The following is a 14,735-nucleotide window of genomic DNA, read 5'->3' on the forward strand; positions in this document are numbered from 1 at the left end:
TGGCTTGCCGTTTAGAATGCCAACTTCCCAAAATAATCTCAGAAGATCAAACGGGTTTCATTAAAAATTGTCATTCCTTTTCTAATATCTGCCGACTGGCCAGTGTGGTCTATTAGCCTGGTGCTTCTCCACGCCCAGAGGTTGTTATCTCTTTGGACGTGGAGAAGGCATTCGATCGAGTGGAGTGGCCATATTTGTTCAGAGTCTTGGAGAGATTTGGATTCGGCAAAAAATTTGTAGCCTGGGTTAAGCTATTACATCATTCACCCTTAGCATGTATGCAGGCAAATTATTTGCGATCTGATTACTTTCCATTAACACGCGGCACTCGTCAAGGCTGCCCATTGTCTCTGCTTCTTTTTGCGATTGCAATTGAGCCTCTCTCTATTGCACTTAGGTCAACCACATTATTCCAGGGCGTCACAACGGGAACCCATCAGCCGTGCCTGCGCAGTTGGGGACTAAGGGTCAGTGTTGGAATATTACCTTGGGAGAACGGGTCCCACTTAGTCTAGTCCGTTATAAAATTCACAATCCATTTGCTCAATAGCCTGTTCTTAGATTCATACCACTTACAGAGCCTGAGAGAGGTAGTGGAAAGTCAGAAGCTTTTTGTTGATGTCTGATGCAAACATTCAGGATTGAGATGGCTTCGGTCTTCAGATTTGTGCTCAAGTTATGGATCTATTCAGCCTGCAATATTGACCCGATCTAAGTTTTCCTCATGTGGGCAATAACACTTAGGTCTTTTGATACCTTATATGTACAAAGCACATCTTGCCACAGGAAAAGGAATGGAGTGGAACAGACAGAATAATCAAAGAGCATAATCCCGTCCCTTAAACTATTTGTTGCTCTGGTTTTAGAATAATTGGGGATAACCACATTTACAACAGTAAATCTATTTGCAATTCACAGCCAACAGTACCACCTTCAGGTGATTTGTAAATTGGAGGATCAAGCAATGAGTATTGAGCCTTTGAGCAAAGAGCTAGAATTTGAGGAGGATCATGAAGTTACCTCATGAACTAGTAAGTTCAAGAGGAATTGTCCAATATGGATGGGTGCATTCTGGTTGATCAGTGTCACCTGTATTAGAGGGTATTACCTATAAGGAGGGGTTAGACAAGATTGGATTGTTTACTGTGGAGTATCAGAAGCTGATAAAAGTATATAAAATTATGGTAGGCATAGAGTGAAGTCAAAATATTTTACCCAGGGTATAACTGTCACTTAAGGGTCATAGCTAAGGTAGGAGGGGCAAAATTTAAAGGAGATGCGTGGGGCAAGTTTGTGCCAAAATAGTGCTGGATGCCTGGACTGCGCTACATGGGTGCTGTGGGGCAGGTACAATACTGGTAAATAAATCTGCAGGAGATGGGGGAAAAAGGACCATGTGAAGGCAGAGGAGATTAGTTGGAATCATTTTAAATGAAGGGCCTACTTCTGCGCTGTACTATTATATGTTCTATTGTTTAAGAAGGTATTGCAGATGCTGGAAAAATTCTATGTTCTATGTCATTATTTCAGTTAAGATAGTTGAGATGTTTAAATCAATAACAGGTTAATAACATGGATACACAGTGGGGGAAAAGTTACTTACTCCGTGGAAAAGTGGGTAGAGGTATAGGCAAGAATGGTAGAAACATACCTACCTTTCTGACACATGAACATAGGACAGGAATAGGCCCTTCTTCCTACAGTGCCTGTGCCAAACAAGATGCCAAGACCAACCCTTATCTGTCTGCTTCTCCCTCCATTCTCTGCATATCCATGTTTTTATACAAATGTATTTCAAATCACATTATCGTAACTGCCTCCACCACCAATCCTGGCAGTGCAATCCAGGCACTCACCAACTTGTAAAAAAAACAAAAAAAACTTGCCTGAAACTTCTTCATGTTAAAGCTCTGCTCTCTTGTATTTGATATTTCCATTCTGGGAAATAGGATCAGACTGTCTACACTATCTTGGCCTCTCATAATTTTATGTACTTCTATCAGGTCTCTCCGACAACCTCCAGTGTTCCAGGGAAAACAATCCAAGTATGTCCAACTTTTTGTTGCCAAAACCCTTAATAGGCATAATTTTAGTAAACCACTTCTGCACCCTCTCCAGAACCTTCACAACTTCCTATAATGGGGCAAACAGAACTGCATGCAATTCTTCAATTGCAGCCCAGCCAAAGTCCTACAAAGTTGCATCATGACTTCCTTACTCTTGTACTCTCTGCCCTGACCAATGGGGAGAAGCGTACTATATGCCTTAAATAATTGGAACTTCCAAGACTGAAAGATTAGCATGAAAAATATACAGGTGAAGTGGTGCTGAGGTAGAGATTGTCTACTGTCTTACTGATAAAGTAGATGCAAGAGAGCAAATGGCCTGCTTCAGATTTCCTATTATTGGGACCAATTCATCTAGTTCGTGGAGAATTGGCTGAAAAATCCAGTTAGCGCAATCACACACAAAATAAATTCACAACTGCCTGGCATCATTTCAGCCAGCCATTTATTTAGTTCAAAATAATTTCCATACAAAGCACAATTTAAAAAAACACATGTTATGAAAGCACCTTCCATTAATAGCTGACCAGTGCTGAATTGGGGACTTTAAGATGGCCAACATTCTTCAAATGACCCTATCTTTAGCCTTCTTTGGTGCTCTTTCCTCTACGTGACCCTTTCTTGGTTGTGGAAGCGATATTTGAACAGCAATCACAGATCCAACGACCTGAAAATTGTTTGAAAGAATGTAAATTGGATAATGTTGACAATACAACACACTGACCCAGGAGTGCCGAGATCAGTGGGAGCAATCTGTAAACAAGTTGCCAATAACAAGCTGAGACTATTCTATTTCACCACTTATACAATTCGGCTTCCATACAAATTATTGAATACCAATAAAGATACTAAATAAGAGGCCAAATGCTAAATATAAATCTTAAGTGGAATTTTTAAAAACACCAAAGTCTTTTCTGATATGTTGCTTATATTATTTAACAAATATCATTGGTTATTCGTAGTACAAGTGCACACAACAATCAAGACTAAGTTGTATAGACACAGGAATTGTGTATTCCACAATAAAACAATTCTGCCTTTGTTATAAAGTCACTATGAACAATGTTGTGGACATAGAAACATAGAAAACAAGTGCAGGAGTAGACCATTCGGCCCTTCAAGCCAGCACTCCCATTCAATATGGCCAAGGCTAATCATCCAAAATCAGCACCCCGTTCCGGCTTTTCCCCCATATCCCTTGATTCCTTTAGCCCTAAGAGATTCCCTTAGCCCACAGATTCACAACTCCCTGGGTGAAAAAGTTTTCCCTCATCTCATTCCTTATTCTTCAACTGTGACCCCTGACTCTGGACTCCCCCAACATCAGAAACATTATTCCTGTATCTACCCTGTCCAATCCTCTAAGAATTTTATATGTTTCTATGAGATCCCCTCCCCTCCTTCTAAATTACTGCGAATATAAGCCCAGTCGACCCATTCTTTCATCATACGTCAGTCCCGGCATCCTGGGAATTAACCTGGTGAACCTACGCTGCACCCTCAATAGCGGCGCCCGCAACATGTACCAATCAAAAATTTAAAGTAGGTTTCTCATATTGAACAATCGCATCTGTCACTTCTTCAGATTCAGATTCAATTTTAATTGTCATTGTCAGTGTACAGTACAGAGACAACAAAATGCATTCGGTCTTCTGACTTCTTCAGTCAGGCATTCACAATTATATAATTTGGAATAGAATGGAATACTTTATTGTCACATGTGACTAGGCACATTACAAGAAAGTAATTTATAGCAATATATGCACATCAATAGTTGCTACACTCTGTTTTTAAAATACAATTTACCTGAGGGGATGGCAGTGACTCCCACACAGAAGGTGTGATACCCACGGTCGCACTTATCGCAGAACATCATCTCCTCCTCATGATGTGGCTGGCCACACACAATGCACGTCTTGCATTCCATACACTGCCACGGATAGGTTTTTATTACAGCCACTAACTCGGAAAACATATCCAGACAGGATGGATGTCCTATGAGAAGCATCAGCATGTTATCCATTCAAAAAGTAAATATCTTTCAAAAAACAAAATCAGCAAACATGCGACTTAAGTTAGAATGACCAAAGCTTTATGATTCTGATAGCTACAACTAGCAAGCTTATCCAGCACATTTTAAAATGTATGCAGGATTTAAGGAACAAAAGAGGCCATTCAACCCAACAAATCTATGCCAAAGTCCAGAAGGGTCTCCCAGAGTCACACAGCATGGAAACAGGCCTTCAGCCCACCCAATTTCCACCGCCCATCAAGCAAGCATTTGCACTGATCCTACACTAATCTTATTTTAAATCTGTCCACATTTTCATGAACTCGCCCCAAGATTTACCAGTCAGACGAGGGACAATGCATACTGTCCAATTCACCTACCCCACAAACCTTTGGCATGTGGAAGAAAGCAGAGCACATGGAGGAAATCCAATCAGTCACAGACATTACCAAGAGTTTACTTTTGACCTCAGTTCACTGGAACCATGAGAACATTTATTGAGATACTTATGCCAACTCTGATCTGCTACCTTGTGCTGCCCAATGCTTGTAAATGCTTTTTTTGCACATACACACCAGGGGTTCCATCTAATAGTAGCTGTGCTATTCACTTTAACCACCTTGTGGCAGGGGAGGGGTGTGGAGGTGGTCATTTAGTAAGATCCATATTTTAACTACTCTCCGAGAGGTCTCTCCTAAATTCAATGTAGGATTTAACAGCAAGATTTTCAGGGGGCTTGGTAATGGACTTGCCACAAGTTAAAATATATTTCCTGGAGCTACACTACAAAATATATTTGCAACATTAAAGATCTCTGGTAGTCTAATGATAGAGCGACCCGACAATACACTTAAGTTTATCAAAAGGATTGCGGTGCGATTATTATTTTTGGAATGATCTGATCATCTTCAATGCAATACCAGTTCCTTAAGCAAATATACAAAATGCTAACACATCATCATGCCCACTCTCACAATTTCCCCAAATCTGGAAGCAAGATGATATTTGTGTGCATGTACTGATATAGGATAACAATGATTTATCAAGAGTAATCTTAAGTATCAATTCTCTGTTATCACAATGGTACATATCCAGTTCACTATCATGTCATTTCCCAAACACAGAACATGTTACATTCAAGAATTTTTTTTTTTTCAATGGTTGCTTCAGGCCAACTTACCACTGTTGTCACACTGGGAGCAGTGTATCAGTGCTTCAGGTTTGTTTTTCTTGTTGGATTCTCTACCCTTTAGACAAATCCCACATATTGCATTTGGAATGATTTTAGGCTGGAAGGGCAATAGTTAGAACAGCACTGTAAAAATTATGTCACTTGAACCTAGGAGTCCAGAACATAGAGTAAGGGCTCAGCAGGTGCAAAGAGAATCCAGGCTTTAAAAGATTTTCTTTCTTCTGGATGCAAAATACAAACCAGCAATCTAACTTAAATCAGTGGATCCACCTTAAACATATTAATAACTACATCAAGGCACATACCAAAATACATAATAATAATAAATAGTATATGTATAGCATGCATAGATAGAATAATATGTATAACCCACACAATCTTGGCAAGGATAAATTGAGGAAACACTAAACAGCACGCGCTATAGCAAACCATAATTAATAAAACAAATGAACAACTGGAATTCAGATAATATGGGTTGATTTGGAATCAGTGCAGAAAAATTAGGAATTTTAGAAACATATTGAAACCAAATTCATATACCTGGAAGCAATTTGTTTCCAACCTACAATTTTCTAAAGGATACAAATGTACATAAATATACAAATTTCATCAGTATACCAAATATCATGCATCCTTCATGTTTGCATCGTTTTTATAATAAAAAGCAAGGCTTTTATTTACAACCATGAAACAAAAGCCTATATGCGTGTGTTTGTTCAACAAACGTCTCTCACCAACAGTAAATAGAAAATGTATGTATTTATAAGAATTCATGTGGTCTTACAGAGGTAGTTTATATAAAAGAAACAGTCTAATCACTTTAGCAGCAACAATATGCGATATAACATCTCTTATAAAACAGTGATCAACCAATTGTGAATGTCATCATTGGACAGTCTAACGTTCTTGAAGAACTTGATAAAATGCATACGGTTTATTCTCCTTCCTCCAACAAATTGACCTATATTACAGATAATTTTATTACAAGTAGAATGATTAATCATTACTTCTCCACATATTTTATTATTCTTAATCCAGAACATTAAAGATTGTTACACAAGTTAAGTGTTCATGATTAATATGTTCGGTTACACAGATGTTCAGGGATAAAAAAAAAACAGTAGAAATGAACAGATTATATTCAGGATGGTAAGGAGTAACTGCCATACTGTTGCAAGAATCGGAGCTGAGTTTGCTGTTATTCACAGCCTATATCAACCAAAAATATGGGGTTAAGGGTAACCTATCTAAAGCTGGAAGGAGATATAACAAAGAAAAAAAGATGTAAAACAGTTAATGGCAAGATTATGACAAAATGTATAGTATATAGGGATGTACGAAAATATTCACTTTGGCAGGTATACAGGGAAAATCTGAAATTATATTATTTTAAAAACACATGCACTGTAAGATTCATGTTTGGATATAAATATTGTGGTTGGATCATGTATTTTCCCCAACTGCACCTAGAATGGCTGAGTGGTCTCCCATTCAAGTGCAAACAGGTCTCAAGTCTGCTTGACTAGGTACTAACCAGGGACCCGACAGATTAATTTCTCCCATTAAAAAGTATGGGATTAAGAAATGCTAACATTCAGAGGGATTTTGGGCATCTTTATACACACGTTGCCAAGTCAAAAATGCAAACACCAAGCAATTAGTTAAACACATTGTATTTTTCTCTCCAGAGATGCTGCCTGTCCCGCTGAGTTACTTCAGCATTGTATTTTTACATTTATTGCATAGGGTTGCAGAGCAAGAAATTGATGCAATTTGAAAGGTTTTGATGAGACACAAATGGAGCACTGTGCACATACTAAAAGCAGGATACACTAGTTTTAGATTAATTCCCAAGAGAAAAAGTGAAAATGTATATATTCCCAAAAGTTTAGATGAGTAAGAAGCAATTGCATTAAAATGAAGAGAATTCAGTCAAGGACTCAGGGGAATATGTAGACAGTAGTAAGTTGAGCTTTGATATTGAATGATAGATTATGTGCGAGAGGTTGAATGGCCAACTCCTGCTTGTAACAAATGAAAAACAGTTGAAGCTTGTATCGTTAGATCATCTTTTTGAATTTTCAAGATTAGTTTTACATTTTTTAAAAGTGTTTGATCATGCTGTTTCAATTCAGTCTACACGATTGGTAATCATGTCATCCATGAAGCTTGGTAATCCCATTGTTATAAGTGACTGAAAACTGAAGAACATAATGTGTATAATTATCCTGCATTCATTGCTTCTGGAGAAAAATAACGTCCCACTCAGAAATTGTGAGCATTTCATGTGTTCCTTCTAAACAATGGAAGTTTGCTGTCAGTTAGACATACAACCCATGATGCATCCAACTCATTGGCTAAGAGTTTTCAACAGTGACCTTTTAAAAAAAATTGCCTTTTGCCAACAGAAAATGTAAAGATACATAAAATAGAAATCATTAAACTAATTTCACAAATAAACTCCAAGTTAAATCAAATAACTTGCATTAAATAATTCACATACTAGTTCCCTCTAAGTGCTGCTGTCATCTCAGCACTAACATGTTACCCAAAATAATAGATTCTGGACTGCTGACAGTCTACGTTAGGCTTATTCACTTTTCACTCTCTAAAAGATGACAAAGTCACTCTTAAAATCGGCTTCATATTTTATTTTAAAAAAGTAATTCAGATGTTAAAAGTTTACATCAAAAATGTTGTAACAACTAGAGGCTGTGGAACTGAAACACAACACCTCTCAAATAACATACTATAAAATAATTCTACAGCTTAGAAACTATTCAAACAAAGAAGCATTTTAACTATTTTTACAGTTCTGATTACTCTTCTTCATTGTTTTTCAGAAAACTAACATTAAAAAAATGTCTGAACATTTAACATTGTACGATTAACTGCACTGATCCCTGGAGCAGAAGCCCTCAGAGATATTAGAAAGAACAGTTCAGATTGGTTTCAACCCTCTCAGTTTCTTTCCGTGTTCTGCAATTTTAGGAGAAAGTGTGTATCATCCACTCAATAAATTACGATCATCCTACAACAATTAATAAAGACACGAACAGCTACATATATGTTTTAAAAAAGTGCTTGTATGCATAGGATGCAAGATGTTAAACTATTCTGTATCTGTGTTGTTTATGTAGTCGGTTAAAAAGTAGTTTGATGGTTGGCCATGCGAAATGTTATTTTGCGCCTATATTTTGTTTCAGAAAGTTAATGTCATCTTCTTGTAGCTTACTAATACTGCAGTTACAATGGCCACAAACTAAATGTTATGCTGTACATTTTAACACACTGGCACTTGATATATACAATGCCCTCCATAATGTTTGGGACAAAGACCCATCATTTATTTATTTAGCGGGACTGGAAACTGGAAGAATCCCGAGCTAATTCTGCTCCCACCATCATCTATTGCGACAAGTGATGGCTTCCACTGATTGTCGCCGGAAGCCTGTGTCTCTTTCAGTACGGACGATGACAGCGAGGTCAACATTTGTAACAAGATGGACACGAAAAGAAGATGATTTGTTTGTTTTTCTCTGTACTCCACAATTTGAGATTTGTAATAGACAAAATCTTGTGGATAAAGCGCACATTGTCAGATTTTAATAAAGGCCATTTTTATACATTTTGATTTGACCATGTAGAAATTACAGCAGTGTTTATACATAGTCCCGCCCATGTCAGGGCACCATAATGTTTGGGACACATGGCTTTACAGGTGTTTGTAATTGCTCAGGTGCGTAATAATTGTCTCCTTAATGCAGGTATAAGAGAGCTCTCAGCACCTAGTCTTTCCTCCAGTCTTTCTATCACCTTTGGAAACTTTTATTGCTGTTTAACAACATGAGGACCAAAGTTGTGCCAATGAAAGTCAAAGAAGCCATTATGAGACTGAGAAACAAGAATAAAACTGTTAGAGACATCAGCCAACCCTTAGGCTTACCAAAATCAACTGTTTGGAACATCATTAAGAAGAAAGAGAGCTCTGGTGACCTTACTAATCGCAAAGGGAATGGCAGGTCAAGGAAGACCTCCACAGCTGATGACAGAAGAATTCTCTCTATAATAAAGAAAATTCCCCAAACACCTGTCAGACAGATCAGAAACACTCTTCAGGAGTCAAGTGTGGATTTGTCAATGACCATTGTCGGCAGAAGACTTCATGAATAGAAATACAGAGGTTACACTGCAAGATGCAAACCACTGGTTAGCTGCAAAAATAGGATGGCCACGTTACAGTTTACCAAATAGTACTTAAAAGAGCAACCACAGTTCTGAAAAAAGGTCTTGTGGACAGATGAGACGAAGATTAACTTGTATATCAGAGTGATGGCAAGAGAAAAGTATGGAGGAGAGAAGGAACTGCCCAAGATCTAAAGCATACCACCTCATCTGTGAAATACAGTGGTGAGGGTGTTATGGCTTGGGCTGCTGAAGGTACTGGCTCACTTATCTTCAGTGATGATACAACTGCTGATGGTCGTAACATAACGAGTTCTGAAGTGTATAAACACATCCTACCTGCTCAAGTTCAAACAAATGCCACAATACTCATTGGCCGGCAGTTCATTCTACAGCAAGATAATGATCCCAAACACATTGCTAAAGCAATTTTTCAAAGAGTTTTTCAAAGCTAAAAAGTGGCCAATTCTTGAGTGGCCAAGTCAATCCCCCGATCTGAACCCAATTGAACATGCCTTTTATATGCTGAAGAGAAAATTGAAGGGGACTAGCCCCCAAAATAAGCATAAGCTAAAGATGCAATACAGGCCTGGCAGAGCATTACCAGAGAAGATACCCAGCAACTGATGATGTTATGAATCGCAGACTTCAAGCAGTCATTGTATGTAAAGGATATGCAACAAAATACTAAACATGACTACTTTCATTTACATGACATTGCTGTGTCCCAAACATTATGGTGTCCTGAAATGGGGGGGGGGGGGGCTAGAGAAGTGACTGCAACTACAGAAGCATCTCCCTCCTCAACATCATCGGCAAGGTCTTTGCTCGGGTCATCTTGATCGGCCTCTAGAAGCTGGCAGAACGTGTCTACCCAGAGTCACAGTGCGGTTTCCGAGCTGGAAGGTCAACGGTAGACATGGTCTTCTCCCTTCGCCAGCTCTAGGAGGTGCAGAAAACAGCGGATGCCCCTGTATGTTGCTTTCATTGACCTCACGTTCGACCTCGTCAGCAGAGATGGCCTATTTGAGGCTCTGCCAAAGATTGTTGCACACCAAAACTGCAGAGCATGATAGAACCCTTCCACATCAACAAAGGGGACAGTGCAGTTCAATGGCAGTTTCTCCGAGCCCTTCGACATCCGCAGTGGCGTCAAATAAGGCTGCGTCCTCGCTCCCACACTCTTTGGGATTTTCTATGCTCTGCTCCTGAAACATGCCTTCGGCACTGCAACAGAGGGGATCTACCCTCGTACTAGATCAGTTGGCAGGCTCTTCAACCTCACCCGCCTCAGAGCAAAGACAAAAGTACGTGAAGCTCTCATCAGAGACATGTGGTTTGCCGACGACGCAGCAGTTATGTCCCACACCCAGCAGGAACTACAGTCACTGATGGACTGCTTCTATCGGGCATGCAAGGACTTCGGGCTGACCATCAGCGTGAAGAAAATAAACGTTTTGGGGCAGGATACAGAGGTGCCGCCTGTCATCACCATCGACGACTACGAACTTGATGCCGTCCATCAGTTCACGTACCTCGGCTCCACCATCACCGACAACCTCTCCTTGGACACAGAGATTGCTAAGAGGATCGGGAAGGCAGCTACAACTCTCGCTCGCCTCACAACTCGAGTGTGGACCAACCCAAAGCTGACAGTGAAGACAAAGCTAGCAGTCTACACCGCCTGTGTCATCAGCACGCTGCTGTGCGGCAGTGAGACTACATGTGCCAGGCAGGAGAGAAGACTCAACACCTTGCACCTGAGAAGCATCTGCCGTATCCAGGGCATATCCTGGCAAGACAGTGTCCAACGCCAAGATCCTGTCTCGCGCTGGCCTTCCCAGTATGTACACTCTACTCAGGCAGCGCAGATGGCGGTGGCTGGGCCATGTCCACCGCATGGAGGATGGCCGTATTCCAAAAGACATCCTCTATGGAGAGCCGACATCTGGGAGGAGAATCATCGGCCGCCCCCAGCTACGTTACAAGGATGTCTGCAAGAGAGATATGAAGGCTCTCAACATCGATGTGGAGTCCTGGGAGAGCCTTGCAGCTGACCGCACGAGGTGGAGATGCACCCTGAACCAACATCTCAAAACGGGGGAAGAGAAAGTGTTGAACGCTGCGGAAGACAAGCGGGCACGCAGAAAGGAGCACAGCAACTTCAACAAACCAGAGACCACACACAAATGTGACCTTTGCCACAGAGACTGTCACTCCCGCATTGGTCTCTTCAGCCACAAGTGATGCTGCTCCAGCCGAGGTTTGGAGCAAGCTGCCAACAACTAGGATGCATCACCCATGGTCAGTCATGATCGAGCGGGGCATATGATGTATAAAAACAGCTGTAATTTCTACATGGTGAAACCAAAATGTATATAAATGGCCTTTATTAAAATCTGACAATGTGCACTTTAACCACATGTGATTTTTTTCTATTACAAAACTCAAATTGTGGAGTAAAGAGGCAAATAATTAAATAAAAGGTCTTTGTCCCAAACTTTATGGAGGGCACTGTATACGTAATTGAAATTCTCAAACACCTCTGTCAAAACTTAACAAGCAAGAGCAAACAGGATATTCCCATTTGGCTCAGGACTTGGAGTTCAAGAAATTTTCCACCTACGGTTAAAGTGTGCCAGGGCAAACTGAATAACGTCCAGCTATTTGTCAACCATTTTTCAAATGCATTAATTCACAAGATTAAGGTGTTGCTATCTGGGTCATCGTTTATTACCCATTCCTAACTATCTCTGAAATAGGCCATTTCAGAGGGTCGCAAGGACTCCACATCGCTGTGGATCTGGCAACACATACACACAGAACAGACTCTGTAAAGGTGGCAGTTTTACTTCCATGAAGAATGTTGGAGAGTACTCAGATGTGTCCCTTACTGCGTTGCACAACAACAACAACTCAGACTGTACATGAGCATGGAGAAACTACTCGGACTGGAAGGAGAGTAGAAAAAGAACAGCCTGGGAAATCAGCAGGGGATTGAAGGTTAATGTAGTGATTGAGTATCCGGAGCCAAAGGCAATTGACTTGGAGATACAAGCTGAAATCCCAGCACGGCAGCTGGGGAATTAAAGTTCAATTTAGTAAACAATAAATCTGTTTTTACAACAATCTAGTAGTTTCAGGGTCAACTCGTATCTCCAAATCAGTTTTGGATATTTAATCACTACATTATGCTTTAAACCGCAATTTGTTATTGACTTCCCAACGTCTGTTCTGTTTCCACTCTCCACCCAGTCGTAATGTGCGGTTTTTCCAAATCTTCATACATCCAAAATTGTTATTGACTAAGAGTACCAGAATACTAAGAGACATACCAGTACTCTCTGACATGTCAATGAGATGTTAATATATTTAAAACATAAATTTTAAGTGGAAAACAATACTGCATCATAGGATACCATTTTATGCATCTCAGACAGTACAGCACTCCTCTACAATGACCTAAGTTATGCATTCCAGCCCAAGCAGGGGTCTGGAAGCTATGACCTTATGAAAGTAGTGAGAAGACAACCACCAAATTAAAGTGATAACTTAGGTGCTGTTAGTGGAAGAAAAAGCCACATCTCCTTACAGGTTTTACTTATAAAAAACTACAGAACAATAGAAACAATTCCATATATAGTGTACCATATATAGTATACAATACTATACCAATTGTTTGGTAGTTGAAATATCCAGAATTTCCAACCATCTATCTGGATTAGTGAAGAGATCTGTTGTTGGGATTTCTTTGCTTCAAGAACAGCAGCATGCAACATTAACTAGAACTCACAAGTAGGAACATGAGGATGTAAAGTCCAATAACCATTTCCTGTGTCAAAGTGGAATGATTCTGAGAAAATTAATTTTAACTGAATCCTCAAATTCCTGAATTTAACCATTCTATAATGAAGGCTGCCAAAGACCTAAGCTTTGGAATTTGTTCCACAAACCTCTATGTCCCTTTGCTGCAACGGTTGGAATAAACTACCATCTGACCAACTTAGGTCATCAGTACTTATTTTACATGAATCCTTCTTTATTGGATCGTGTTGCGGAGAAGTGCCTTTGAATATTTTTTGTTACATTAAAGATGCCATTTAAATGTAACTTATTGTTGTTGATTGCATTTCATAAGCAACTGGTAAAATAGGTTAAGCAATTTCAAAATATTGCTTATAATATCATCGAGATACCATTAATATGGTATTCCTTCACTTCTCAGCCAAAGGGGAAAAGGTATGAAGTTAAGTTCCAATTTCTATTTTCAATTCAGGGAGAGAAAAATAAATTGTTGTTGGCTGCTCGCATGAAATGCACTGATGAGTTTTGGTTAGTGTTATACTCATTTCCACACTTTGACTGAACTCAAGAATTTAGTGTCAGTGATCAAAAATGCATAATATCCAACACTTAAATTCAAATTTGCAACATTCTATTCTGCACTGGACATTAAGGCTTAAATATAAAACGTTTATAAAATCTGGACACCCAAGTTTAGGCAAATGCTACACCCATAAAAAATAAAAAAAATCATCCCCTCAGACAGATGGAGATGTCAGTAGCAGGCTTCTTGGCTTGAACTTGTTCTGTGGAGCAATGGTGATGAATGAAAACGAACAGAGTGGTGCAAAACTGTGATAACGCCTACAAATTACTAACACAAGGCACCATTTCAAACCATTTCCTGCCATAGTTTTGAGGCAGGCAATTCTAATTCCAAGGCATTTTGATAATTGAAAGTTATCACCTTTAGTAGAAGTGAATTGGCTCAAAAGAAAAAGCAATAAAGATAATCTTGGGCTCAAAGTCGGTAGCAAATTTGTCACACACTATTAAACAGATCCAAGCTAAATATCAGAACAACGAACGAGCTTTTACAATGTCAGAATTACTATGTAGTTGTTCTATTGTGCAATATGCTTAATCAGGAGTGAAATTATCTCAGTATAGGACAGCTTTGCTTAAACATAGCATCTTGTCAACAGTTTTATATTAAAACAAACATTTAAGCACCAAAAACAATATTTCACACTGAGCTTAACAGGAAAAAAAAATCATAGATTATTGTAGTCAAAATAAAACACTTCAAGAGTAAAATGCTAACCTATATCAAAACAAAAATAAATATTAACTTTCATTCCTCTTCAAAAGTAATGGATAGGAAACTGCTTAATTCTTGTGCCAAATTGTGACAATTATCGTTTGGATTTTGGCAAAAAAAAGCACAGCAAAAGTCTGAAATTTCCCCACCTTCCCTTCTCATCACTCAAAAATATTA

General features: G+C 39.3%; 1 protein-coding gene across 3 annotated transcripts in view; it reads right to left on the minus strand.

The window, feature by feature from the left end:
- Positions 1-2,477: 2,477 nt before the first annotated feature.
- The window catches only part of phf10 (PHD finger protein 10), a 41,677-nt gene continuing 29,419 nt past the window's right edge, over positions 2,478-14,735 (minus strand). For all 3 annotated transcript variants that reach the window (XM_055639238.1, XM_055639237.1, XM_055639239.1), the window contains exons 10-12: positions 5,258-5,366; positions 3,873-4,061; positions 2,478-2,733 (exon numbers count right to left, since the gene is read on the minus strand). In XM_055639238.1, coding sequence (XP_055495213.1) covers positions 2,648-2,733; positions 3,873-4,061; positions 5,258-5,366 — 384 coding nt within the window. In that variant the 3' untranslated portion in view covers positions 2,478-2,647. The remainder of the gene's footprint in view (positions 2,734-3,872; positions 4,062-5,257; positions 5,367-14,735) is intronic.

The sequence above is a fragment of the Leucoraja erinacea genome, chromosome 8 (assembly GCF_028641065.1).
Source record: "Leucoraja erinacea ecotype New England chromosome 8, Leri_hhj_1, whole genome shotgun sequence".
In the NCBI taxonomy this organism is placed as follows: Eukaryota; Metazoa; Chordata; class Chondrichthyes; order Rajiformes; family Rajidae; genus Leucoraja; species Leucoraja erinaceus.